Raw genomic sequence first — 14,164 nt, 5'->3', positions numbered from 1 at the left:
ATTATAAGTCAATAAACAGATTATTAAAAAATTTCTATAATTGTACACATAATTTATCTATATTTTATCTAACTTTAAATAAAATTCTTTTCATTTATAAAGAAGCTAACTATTTACAATACATAAATTTAGAATGTTCTATCATCTGTTTTTATTAATATTTTATATTTAAATTACTCTCAAAGTTCTTCTTCATTTTTTTCGATACTTTTTACGTGTATTTATTTAACAATACTATTTTATACTTTTGTAAAATGGATAGAGTGAAGTAACTATTAAAAATAAATAAAAAAGTGTAATGGTTTTTTCTAGAAAATATTTAAATGAATATTAAAGTTAAAGATAAAAAAGCAGATGAACTTGATGTAATTTATTTTTTATATCTAGTCAAGTCTTTATTAGTGTTCAAAGAATTCCGTGAACGGTTCCCAATAACGATCACGTTTCCTGGCTACTGTATGTACCATAATTACGTTTTAATTCCTTTCAGCCTCCTGTGTAATCGCTACTAACATCCCTCCACTAGTTTTTTTCTTTTTCTTATTATCCTAAGACTACTTCATACGCTTGACTTTGCAATACGGAAAATTACTGCGATGATGACCATACACTTACGTGACTGCTTCTCAGCCATCTTGGGATCCACATATTCAAACATCAATACACCTATGATTGAATTTTTATTCAACATTTTTGCAATGATGGAATTTATCAATTATTTTAGTTTTACACTTGAAGAATTAAATGTTTAAGCTTTATGGCGATTAATGATTGTCCGAGTGGGTTGCTAGAAACAACAACCACTTCCTCTTCCTTGTGGTCTTATCAATGATGCTTGTTACTGAAAGCAAATGATAAGTTGAATCCAACGTGGTTTATCCGCATCCCGTTGCAAATGGCCGTCATCAACACTTGAAAATTTTTTATTTATTCAAACTAAAATCAGTATGTTAAAAGTTAAGTAGTTGTAGAGTTGCTTCATGATAGTTCAAATATGTTTTATAGATTATCTAAAAGATAAATTGGAGAAAATATTGGTGAGTTTCCATTTTATTGTGTCATGTTTAAGAACATGCATACTATTTGCATTTTATTTTTATATTTGTATTTTCATCACAAAGAATAAATAAAAATAGATGATTTGTCAATTATTGCAATTAATGTAAATTAAATATAAATCATTGTAGATAATTTTCAAAATTAAATCTCTTTCTAAATTTTATTTATCTTATATAAAAGAACTATCTATTTGTTCCAATTAAAAAACTTATTTCGTGTTGTAGAAAATTTTTAAATAATAGTTATTGTAATTTTTTCAAGCTAAAAATAACATAATAATGATTGGTTATTTGCTGACTAAAATACTCAATCCATACAAGCAGATTCAGAAAATAATTTCTCATAACCGACTTATAGCCTTTCGAAGTACGTTCACTCTTTTGAATAATAATCGGATCACTTTTCAAAAATTCTTATCGCACTCCCGTAAATTCTCACGTATGGACCAGTATCTCTTTAACAGCCTCTGGCATTTTTCCATGCTGCATCCTGGGGAAATGCATTTCCGCTTTCAGTTCTTCCTTGACTTTCATGTTATATAACATAACACATTCATGATTGTTAAAGACTTGAACAATCATTCAATATAATTATTAGTTTATCGAACAATTCAATAGATTTATTAAATTTATCGTTTTATATACAGTGAACTCACTTTATTCTTTTTTCATTCCTTCAATTTTTTTGGTGTAACTACGCGTTGATTAGTACGGTTGAGAATAAAACAAAAAGATAAAATAAATAATTGATTCCGCTTGAAGCTAGGCGTCGTACAGCTTAAAAGCATCGCGTGTAACATAAGTATATATGTATATACATATATTTCACGTTAAGAGTGCGTACTTGGGGCAAGCTGAACTGGTTTTGCTGGGGAGAAGTGTAAGGTCATCAGGGAGGAAGCGAGGATAAACTTGTATACTGGCTAAGACGGGTGAAATTTTTCGCTCGAGTATATTGTAACTTTTTTTTCAGTCTTCTCAAAAATTTTTCTCAGTCATTTTTATATTTGTTACTCATCAAATTCATTCCATACTTAATATAATATTTAAACTAAAAATTTCCCAACTATGACTATTAAATAAATATTCCTAACAACGTTTATTTTCATTCGGCCATTTATTTTTATACTCTCAGACAGACTGTTTAAGTTTAGTATTTTAAATAATATTTCTTTTATAAACACTGGCTATGAAAATAAAGAGAAAAATAGTTTAAATTTTTAATTAACTTTTATAGTAATTCAATCATTTTAATCTATTTATAAATAATTCTTCAACAGTAATTGGAGTTATTTTTTATTTTTTTTCTTTGTCGGTTAATTTATAATACCATAAATTCCCAATATTTTTATATTTTGCATCGAATCGGTGCAGTTTAAAAATTAAATAGCTCATTTTTAATCGATGATAAAATTTGCAATGAATAATAAATTTAAGAATTTTTTTTCTAAAGTATAAAATGGAAATTGTTAACAAAATATTGATTTTTTTGAGAATAATTTTAAAAATAAGGAGTATAAATGAGAATGTAATTTTTTATCCATTCTCTGTAGGTTGAAACTTACAATTTAAGAATAATTTACAGCATAAAAACAATAAAGTATCGTGAAGAGATGAAAATGAGAAATTTTTTGCTGTTTCACTTATGGTATGACTGAGGTTTATCGTTAATAGCGCACCTGTGAAACCGGCTGGAGAATACGCGCGACGTTCGCGTGGATACCGGCTGGAGAAGGGAGACTAGCGCGTCCAAGAGTATACGGTTATTGTAAGTGGGGATGCGAGCCACGCGATCGAGATTTATTTATAAGTCGAGCTCGCTCTTGCATCCTCCTCTTCCTCCTCCTCCACCTCCTTCTCCATTTTCTCTTTTTCTTATGCTTCTGCTTGTTGAACTGTCCTTTTTACTCGACCGTTCACTCCACAGTGCAACATCTGCTTGGTTTATTTCTTCAATCGACTAGTACTACTACCACATCTCCTTCTATTCACTATCTTCTCCTACTGTACTAGACTATTCTATTATACACGTAGTCTTTTCAATAGACATGTACTTCCGGCAACTTGTTTACCTACTATGTTTATTGCAAATAAATCATTCATTATTAACTTCAGGAAATTATTAATTAATCAATATATCTGCTACATTATTTTTATTTAAGTAACGTTGAAATTAGTTCAATTTGGTTAATTAATCTTACACATCGATACATAATACTTTATCGCACAACAGCCATTTTCTATTTAATAAAGATGGTCCTAGCACATCCCTAGACATCACTATATTTTTTTATCATTTAGAGTAATGTAATTATCTGGTGAAAAAAATATTAAAAAGTATTGTAATTAGTATTTGGTTGGTTCTCTTTCTTCACTCCATAGTTTAATCTCCAAAACAGGTTAAAAACGATCTCATCATAAAGTAATGCTAAGACAATAAGTATATCATCCTAAAGATCTTAACAAAGTTAAGAAACAAAATTACTATGAATATCTGAAAATAATTAATGATTATCCAAGATACTTTTTTTTAAAGGGAAAAATGATAGGATAGGAATAAAGTGTCTATTTATTTAATTGTATTATCAATATTCCATCTGATGTACAAAAGTCTGATTGAGATCAATAATAAAACTATAATATCCCGTATGCACATATTTATAAGATATTTCTTTTGTGATTGCGATATTGATTTGTATCCCACGATATCGACTACTGAAGTAGTATAAACTATCGTATTTTACGACTTTAAGCCGGATACCGATGACACGATAGTGAATTATACTGCGAATACACGTCCGGATCCATTCACTGATTCGAATCCACTCTCTTATGTTTTATGTTCTTTATGTATGGTATAGTTTCCACCATACATTTAGATACATACAGATCTTTCGTCATCAAAGTAATCTATTTATTATGTTACACAAAAAATATGATTGTTTATTCAAATTTAGTTGATAAAATGGAGTTTTCTGAAAAAACTGCGAGAATGAAATTATTGATAAAACTTATGGAGATGTTGGGTATTTATACATTTATTCGTTCCGTCCTTTCTCGTGCAGGAAAACAGGTTCGGAATAGCTGGGGAAACTGGCCCGAGAGTCTCATGCGAGAGAAGCTTGGCGAATAAAAAAAAAAAAAAGGTAAAAAAACAAAAGATACAATCGGATTATAGCTGATTGCCAGGAGGCATGTGACTAACGGTATTACTTTGAGTGTTGAGATCGTGCATTGATTTTCTGGATGCTCTCAATATTTTTACATCTCCATTCGATTAATGTAAATTCAATATAATTAACTCTTTTAACGTATCTTCAAGTATATAACGATTATGAAATGATCAAGGATTTTTAATTAATAATTATTTTTATTTCTATTCTAGAATAAATTTTATTTTCCATTATTCATTATTAAAACTCCATTTTGATAGTGTTGTATTGTTGTAGAATAATGTAAATCGAGTTTCATCAAACAGTAGTGTCTGAATGAATTGTTGTATATTGAAAATCTGATGAATTTTTTGATTCAATTTCCTTTTTTCTCGAAGCTGCTTGATTTAATAAATTCAATTTTAAAAGGTCGATATATTTTTATTGATGCCTTCATAAATTGTAAAATATCATTTTTATGTAAAATAAACATGAAAAAGTCGAGTCCAGGCATATAAATTAATTGATTTATTTCAAAAGTGAAGTATAATTAAGATGGTATCACCAATAGCAAAGAGATGAAAAAAATTATCATATGAAAACGAAAATTGACGTAAGAAGATGAAATTCGAAAGATAATTTTTAAGGTCATTCAAGTTCATACTTGAGTGTATATTTTAGTGAGTAATTCGTGATTACAAGATATGAAAAAATAAGATAGACAATGTCAGTTATTAAAATGGTGTAATGGCACTTGATTAGAAGTGAAGAATTATAATGAAGAGTTTGGAGGAGTTTAATAATTATTATTTCAGTTATTATGGTACAAAAAATTGATATTGTTAATCACAATAATTGAATGTAATAAAAACAAAGCTTGAATAGAAGATAAATGATAGGAGTGTTGGAATGCGTGGGTGCAAGTTAGTTAGGAGGGAGATAATGCGGGTGGAGTTTAGTTTGTCCAATCCTCGATGATCCTCTTGTCTCTTTTTTCTCTCTCTTTCTTGTTCATTACCTCCTCCTGTGTGACCTCTTTGCTTGTCCTGAGGTCCCGCCTGCGGTATCTCTACCACGCCTGGCTGACACCTACGCTAGATTCTCTCTCCCGCGCACTTTATCATCTTCCACACAACACACACGCGATCTGCTACTGTCCATTGTCTTCACTCCACTCCATTATCAATCCCACCAGATGTCATCCATGACAATCTCATAAATCTTTTGTATAAAATATGATGAAAAAAAGAAAGAAAATAATCTGAAATTTTTTTCAAAATGTTCAAGTCACTTGGATTCGTGCGTTGGTCTCAGTGGTTCTTAATGGCGCGACTCGTGGTCGGCCAGCCGTGACACATTGACGTCATTGGTATAACGCATTATATATACATATTGACCTCGTTGTATCACTGAAAATTTATACATTTTAAAATCGTCACATTTCACTTGAAACAAATTCATTCATTTTTTGACGTATCATCAGCATTTGATAATTTCATCTTACTCATTTTTAATATAAATGAAATCCTTTGTAATATTCTCATGAATAAATGATATTTTAATGTCTATTATTGAAATTTGATAAAAAAAAAATGTGATGCTTGGAGAATAAATAAAGGTAACTCATTTTTGGAGTAATAACATGGGTAACAACGTACACAATATCCGATGAGTTAGAAGTGGCTATGACCATGTGAGAGGTCAGAAAAAGGGGAAGGACGAAGGACTAAAAAGTATGAAAAAGAAAAAGACAGAAGACGTGAGGTCAGGCGGGACCGAGGGCAGCAAGAAGTGGAAGCACGCTTGGGTGCTCTCGCCGTCGAGCCGAGAATCGGTGAGCGTCAAGTAATGCGCCAAAGTGGGTGCGCCATACATTGTCCAATAAAAACAACTCAGACATTAGAATAAAAATATCTAACTGACCCAACATATATGTACATATTCCATCAAATTTATTTTTTTTGTCCTCCAGTAATTATTTATAATGAAGAGTCTTCAAATTCTGGGAAGAGTGATATTGGAATGAAATTTACCCGAAATACCACGTAGTCGTTAATTTCTCGCTTGATGTGCCACAGACACTGATAATTAAATTGGAGTAAATAGAAGTAGAGACAATGCTTAAAGCTATTTCCTTGCTATTTTGAAACCTCCGTTTGTCCTCGCGGGAAAATTCAAATTACTAATCGTACCTCCAGGCTATCATTACAAACTATCGCACCCTTTATTGTACCACACGATCTCTAATTTATTACGATTGTCCTTGCGACTGTAAATGTCTCTAATGCTCCAATCTAATTTCAAAGTCCCAGTCTTTGATAGTAAATGAATTTGGTGATGTCAAAAAATCTTATTCTAATTGATAGTCAATTTGAAATGTAGTGCGGTAGGAATATTATATTAGATATATAGGTTTTATAATTTTTTTGCCTTTTGTTATGGATAATGAAGAGAAAGATTGAGGGAGGAGGGTGAAGAGAAAAAGAGGGATAAAATGACGTAGATACGTATCACGCACAATGCAGGGATCGTGGGAGCGTACACACACAAGATCTCACGTCTGCGTTCCCGTCTGGAGACTTAAAAATGCTTGCGACGGTTCTCATTTCGCTAACCAATTTATACCAAATTATTCCTTTAAAATCATCTTCATTTCTTTGTTTTCTTATCAACATATTAACATTCATTAATTGTCATACATGACATTATTATCGAAAAAAAGTTATCTAGTTTTAAATAATAATTGAATTTATTTTTATAACAACTTGAACTCAAGAAATTAAATGAATACTAAAATTTATTTCTTTTGTTTCAGGTAAGTTTTGATGAATTCAGTACCTATTTATACAATGAAACAAAATGCATTCCCGCAGTGAGTAATAGAATAATTTACCATTTTATTATGACTAATAATTTATCTGTCTCGATTTGATTGCTTTAATAATGAATTTTTTGTTGTTGTACTACTTGATTATTTATGGTTGTGTGTCGTATCAATTCCTAAAATGTTGGGAACAAAGTTGCACGAGGTATAAAAGCATAATAGTGTCTAGAAAAGAAACAACTTGGTTAGGTTAGTTCGAGGTGTGCTCATGTAGATAAGCTCCGTTAATGACCGGACGCGCGTTCACCCAGCCAGAACTCGCGAACTCCCCTCGACCCTCAAGCCACCTCCGCCTTCTTTTTACCTCTTGAGTCCTCTTCTGCGGACTCGTAAGCACTTGCGTTACACGCAAGAGACACGACCGAACAGAAGGATGGGTAACATATACAAGTATTTCTTACATAAAATAGAATTACCAAAGTTGACAAAGTCGTCTTCTTCTCAACGACGTTACCCTTTGTGTTGTATATTTATCATTATTTCAACTGCTGCTCCTCTGCCATTACTTTTAGTTTTTTTCTTCATTCAATTTTGATTGCATTGTCATACAAGTGACACCATTTGGTTTCAACCAAAAATATTTATTTATTTTAAACAGTAAAATTCAAAAATTTCTCAAATATGTATCTATGAATAATAGCAGATGAAATATAGGTCATTGATTGGGAAATAAGTTAGTCAGTAGGCGAATTTGAAATGTTTCTCTATGTAGTTAACGTTATATTGAAAAGAAAAAAAGACGAAGAAGAGCAGACCCCTTTTCAAACTTTATGCCTCGGTAACTTCACCGTCGTTTTCTTCGACGGGCAAAAGTCCGTTACGTAATATAATGAATCCGTTGCAAATACTTTCATGATCGACGTTCACTGAATTTCTCAAGATTCAAAAATTATTATAAATAATTGAGTAAACAAATAGTTAATGAAAGGTTCACGTATATAATTATCACTCTCTAATCGTAAAAATTATTTCATGCCACTAAGTAAAAATTCATTTATTTTTATATACATTTTTCTCTCAAGTTTAATGACAATTACTAGAATACTAAATTACTTTCGACAGTTTACAAAAATACAAGAAGACAAAAAGCTTTAAAGAAATTTATTTATTTTTCACTCTGCATTATGTTGAAATATTTGTAAAGTAAATAAACAAAATGGAGGCAGTAGTTCGTTATTGTTAAATATTATATCGATATAATAGAAGACGTTAATGAACTCTTCATTCTCATTCTAGTATAACATAAATTCAATGTAGTAAAATAAATGGCTCGTATATTACACAACTAATAGTAAAATAATCAGAGTACGACCAAGTGAATAACAAGAAAAAAAATAGCGAAGAAAGTAAAAATGAGTTAAACTATGAGCATATTGTAAAATAAAAGGTAAATCATTAGTATGCAAGTGGCCAGCCGTGTCGTACTATCGTTCATGTGGAGGAGATTCTCTTTTTTTCTCTCTCTCTCTCTCTCTCTCTCTCTCTCTCTCTCTCTCTCTCTCTCTTTTTCTCTTTACCGTGTCAAGTTTTCGACCCATTCACTGACTCACTTGCTGTACTGTAGTACATTATTGTTAGACAACTGCTCATTTCCGGCACTATCGTCTCTACGTGTTTGTAATAATTTACATTTCTATTTTATGTAAATAATAACATCAACAACAATAAACTCAACATTTAGATTTTTCTTATCAATTTTTTTATAATTTAATGTATGTTTTTTTTTATTTTATTCAAACTTACGTAACGATCTTAATTGCACCAATTATATTTTTATGATAATATTAAACTATGAGCAGATGTGTCACCAGTTTGATTGTGATTAGTGTGATGTAGAAGAGTTTTAAAATAAATCTTGAACCCTCTTCAAAAATTGTCCTCGTGCATATCTTTCAGTTTTTCCATTTTTTTTCTTCTTTTTTTTTTCATTGCTTTTCTCTGTTACTCTTGAGGGCCTAAGGCCACTTCCGGTGGCCCACTTGAATCACTAAACCTTCAGGGCTTCCGGTCGTCTTACTATACTGTTATGTATACTACATATACTACTTCTGTTACTACTACTACTATTATGCTTCTTCTCTTTCCGTCAGCTCTTCCGGTCCTTTCTAACATTTACACTTTTCCCTTTGATCTTTTTGTTTTCATTGATTATCTAATATCTTAATAAAGTATCCCATTGAAAAGTTTTATTTTATTTTATGATTATTATTTTTATTAATTTTCAATCGTACGGGTGGTGATTTTTATTACATCAATAAAATTTTTTACTATTTATTTTTATTATGGTAAAAGTCATTATAAAGACCAATTTTATTACAGTTTGTATATACATATATTTTTAAACTCTAATTAATTTTTTTAATTATTTAATTAGAGTAAATTATGTAATAATAAAATTTAATTGTATATATGTGTAAACATTTTATCAAATTTAATGATTATTGAGTCTTCTACAAAGTAAAATAATGAATAAAACTGTATTTTAATGGGAGATTAATTTATTCTAAAGTAATCTTTAACTGATATAAAAATAAAAACAAAAAAGTTAATGATTGAATAGTATAAATGTCATTCTAAATATAAAAATGTTCGTTATGTGATAAATATAATTATTGAATAAAAAAAAATTATTAGTATGAATATATGGTTTGTTCATATAAACGTAATAATCTGTATCAAAATAACACACGTGGTTTGGTGGAAAAAAAAGAAGTAAAAAGAGAAAAGAAAATAAAAAGAAAGAGTGAGCGTGAGAAAAGGGGGAGTAAAAGGGAGAAAAAGAGAGTTGAAGTTGAATTTTTGTACCTGCAGGCGCCACTTCCTTCTTATTCGATTCTTCATTGGTCACTCTTGACTTCCGTTGGCCTCGTAATCCGTGTTTGTAGCACTGAACTTCCTCTCTTCCGGTTTGAATATATCTCGTGTGTCCAAGTCCTCTCTTGCGATGAACTCGTTTTATTCGATTCTCCTTCTACTTTAATTAACAAATTAATGAACTTGACTTTTTTTTGTCAGACTGAAAAAACTTGATTTCAACAAATAAAAGTCATCGTATATTATTGTAAAAATATACACAAGTCCCGTTATACTTGTATGCTAATGATTCATTAAAGACGACACGGCTAATTACGAGCTATTCATTCTCGTAAATTACCATGATCGATCGGTCGATCAATTACAAAAAAAAAAAAAAACACAAAAAGAATTAAAACAGGTAAATTGAAGACTCTGTTAAAAAATGAAAAAAAAAAAAATATTACCTTTAGACATCAATTTTCCTATACTTTTATCTGTTTTTCTGCTTTCATTTGTAGCCTCTCTTGTGTACATCAACATATATCTACATGGAGTTGTTACGTGTCGCTATTGTATTAGAAGACAATAGAATTTAAAAATCTTTATGTATTTCTTTGCTCCTTTTTGTTTTCTTTCATTAACCTGAAAGAAGATATTTAAAATTGAAAATATTTTAAAAGTATCTTTCGTATTCTCATAAGATAAAGTTGATGATGATATTCAATTCAGTAATTAGCAGCAATTTAATTATCAGTGAATACAAGAAAGAATAAAGATTAAATGGTTATGATAATTACAGCGAAAAAGAGGAGGGAAGTAAAAAAGAGTATAAATCATTAATGATGAGGATTGATAAATGAATAAATCTGGTATGTATATATATATAGTATGGTATAATGAAAATGTTTTGTTGATTCTCGTAGTATTATTGAGTATGTTATGAATGAACGCGCTCTGTCAGTAGAAGCGGATGTCGGTCGCGGCATGGCCACAAAGAGCCGTGCACGAGAAGAGAGACAGGTGCGGGATTGCGCATGTGCATGAATCGTCGAGAGGGTATTCATTCATAAAACTACTGGCATAGCAGTAGGAGAACGTCGTGAACGTTGCCGCTTGAGATGTCCCCTCTCTACTTCTTTTAAACACATTTCTCCTCTCCCTTCCTGAGTGTCTCTCCCTTTCCTCTTGCTTCTTTCTGAGATGGTTAACTTGGACGTTCAAGCACTTTAGTTGTATTTTAGTTTGCTTCACGCGCGGCCACAATTCATCATATCATCATTTCTATTGCTAAAATTTGAAAAAGGAGAAAAAAAGAAATATTACAAAAATTACCCCGTTATTAAATCCCCGACTATTTGACGTATTTTCAGTAAATTCACGACGAAAAACAGATACACTGAGTGGCCTTCGTCACAGCTTCTTAAAGAACATCTGACCATTTACTGCGACTGCGCTCCGCGTGTATCCAGGATCACATTGTGAACGTGAAAAGTGGCTAAATTATACACCGGAAGTTCACTGGGGACATATAAACATACCTCCTTGTACACATTTAAGGGTCTACAACATTTCACCGATTGGTTTGTTGACACAATGACCCTATTAGCCTGTGATTTCCGGCTGTTTTGGAGTTTTTAAGTGTAGAGTGAAGTGTCGAGATTTTCAATCGTGTGTTTTAGTTGAAGACATTGTTTCCCTATCTCCCTCCCTCTTCCCCACTTAACAAAGTGCAATGTTATGGTGGGGAAGTATAAGAGGAGAAGGTGGAGCTTGACATTCGTATTTTCGTCGTTTGCTTACTGAAGTCATTGCGCAAGCAGCGGCAGGTACACACGGAAATAGAATTCACTGATTTTATGAATAAATAGCAAACACATGTTTTAGAAATCACTCAAACTCAACATATATTTTATTTATTTATTTATCAAAATTTGGATTATATTAAACACCGAATGTTATGAATATGCTGCTCCTCTCTTTGTTAAAATGGGATAAATAATTATGAATATTCTTCAAATGCAACAATTGATTTGTTCTGTTTTTATTTATCATATAATTATCTAATTATATTTAAATAAATGCCAAGACAATACTGACGATATTTATTTGAATTTCGAGACAATTTAAAGACATTTTTATAATATATAAACTGTTGTGGAAAATTCGAATTAGTGTTGGAGAAAAAAGAATAAGACTGATGTATGTCGACTACGGAGGTGACGCGCAACACGTCGGAATGGGAATCAAGGCCATGAAATCCTTCAATAGGCCACGAGGTAGGGTGATGATTTTAAATTCGATTTTACAAACTCATCTAAATACTTTTGAGGAAGAAAGAGAACTTTTATGATTCCGATCAACATTCAATTCTACCACTTTAAGGCTAATTCTATTTTTAAACGATGAATAATAAAATACTGATACATACATATTATGATTTTCACGGTTATAAAATAAAATAAGTCTCTGTCAATGGAATTATTGATGCTTTAAACATCACTAAATTTATCTTTTTAATTTTCTGTATCATTTGTCGTCATATTTAATTAAATACCCCTTTGTTTTCTTAACAGTCTCTGGATGTGTATGTATACATAAATATTTCAAGAAATTTGTAAATGACCTCTTCTCGTCTCAACATTTTAATTGTTGACAAAAAATTTTCACACTGACTTCGTAACAAGAACACGATCAAAGAATGAAGGTTCGCAGAATTTAGTGGTTCAGAAATAAACGATGTTATAAAATTCGATTATAAGATGAACTTCCGGGCACGATCGAAAGCATGATGTCGCATGAACAGGCAGCCGTCGTCGTTACTTTTATTTTTACGTCAGGATAAAATTAGGGCGTTATAACAACGACGACGTGCACGTGCGCCATAACATTTTCATAGATGAGTACCAGAGGACACTCATTTCAAGAAAATCATTTTTAAAATTTAACCAAAAAAAATCATTTATTAGCTTCATTACTTTCTGATATAAATAAAACAAAATAACTTGCATACATATCTGATTTGTGATTCTTTACAAACAATTAGATCAACAATTGATTCAAACAGGTCGTGTGTGACTCGTAATATTTCCATAGATCAAATCATACGTGTATGTATTCAAGCGTAAAACAATACAATACTCTATTCATTGCAATCAGGTCCTCTATTATTGGCAATACGTAATTTTAAAGTCATCCAATCATATCTAAACCTACTGCTACTTCTATTGCGTTTAACGACAATTGTACAACCCAGTTTTATTTCTCATTTTTCATTCTCGGTTTTTCATTAAGTTTGCAACAAATTTATTCAAGTATTTTCGCATACTATTTCATAGAAACCTTTTTTTATTATTAAATTTATATCCAATATTAAAAAAAATCTTTTATTTTAAAAATTAATTATATTCAAATACCTTGAAAACCATTATCATATAAAACATGGCATTCTGTCTATAATTTTTCATTATAATAAAAATATTTATGCAAATAAAATAAGCTCACCTGTTGCATGAGTAAAATGCTTTCTTATTGTCAAAGTAATGTTTAAGAGTAAAAAAAATATTTTTAAGAAAGAGATAGTTACTAAGATGGAACACACGGGTGGTGGACGTGACTTGAAGATAAATTTGAAATTCCCGCGCTAGCTGATAGGTGATCCAATGGTTGGCGGCAATATCATCGGTAAAAGTCCTCGACTCTCTCGTCAATCCATGGCCCGTGCTAACGATGTGTCTTCCATAACAATCGACACATCAAGAATCAGCTTTACCAATCTCGGCGAACCACCGCCATTAATAATACACTTCAACATGTATTTATCATTCGTGCATTACTCAGAAACGAAAATGTTTATCCAGTTGGTCTCAGTAGCTTGTCGATTTATCAAGAAAAACTAGGAAATAATGACAAGTAAGAAACTAATCAGTAAAGTGATAATTGGTCCATTATCCAACTGATTTTTTAACTTCTCATAAAAATATAAATCAACCACAAATATGTTCTTACCACGCCTATAAGGACATTGTGTGTTGTGTTGGTATTTACAATCTCTTTGGATTGTGACTCAGGAAGTGGCACTATCACTACAGCACACTCGGACCAGTATCTCAGTGAAACACGCACATTTTATGATAGTAGTTATACAAATCAGAGGACTTGTTGCATTATACATTTATATATATTTCCCTTCTTCAACATTTTTAACACATTTCTTTTCTAGGTCAAAGTAAAAAAATCAACTGCCCAATCAAACCAGCGTCTGTTAAACATAATCA

The 14,164-nt window shown here is 31.0% G+C and overlaps 1 protein-coding gene across 7 annotated transcripts in view; it reads left to right on the top strand.

Annotated features, from left to right (window-relative positions):
- pnt (pointed) overlaps positions 1–14,164 on the top strand; it is a 41,225-nt gene that overhangs the window by 12,721 nt on the left and 14,340 nt on the right. The window contains exon 1 of one of the 7 annotated variants that reach the window (XM_035096458.1): positions 7,055–7,082. The exons of 5 other annotated variants lie outside the window; for them this stretch is intronic. In XM_035096458.1, the coding sequence (XP_034952349.1) occupies positions 7,070–7,082 (13 nt within the window). In that variant the 5' untranslated portion in view covers positions 7,055–7,069. Of the gene's footprint in view, positions 1–7,054; positions 7,083–9,746; positions 12,167–14,164 lie in introns of those variants that run through there. One more of the 7 variants, XM_035096457.1, reaches the window with a different exon arrangement.

Source organism: Chelonus insularis, unplaced genomic scaffold (assembly GCF_013357705.1).
Source record: "Chelonus insularis isolate UGA/USDA-ARS -01 unplaced genomic scaffold, ASM1335770v1 contig_139_pilon, whole genome shotgun sequence".
NCBI classification, from domain to species: Eukaryota; Metazoa; Arthropoda; class Insecta; order Hymenoptera; family Braconidae; genus Chelonus; species Chelonus insularis.
The sequence above is the reverse complement of the archived record's forward strand: the minus strand, read 5'-3'. Positions and strand labels throughout refer to the sequence as shown.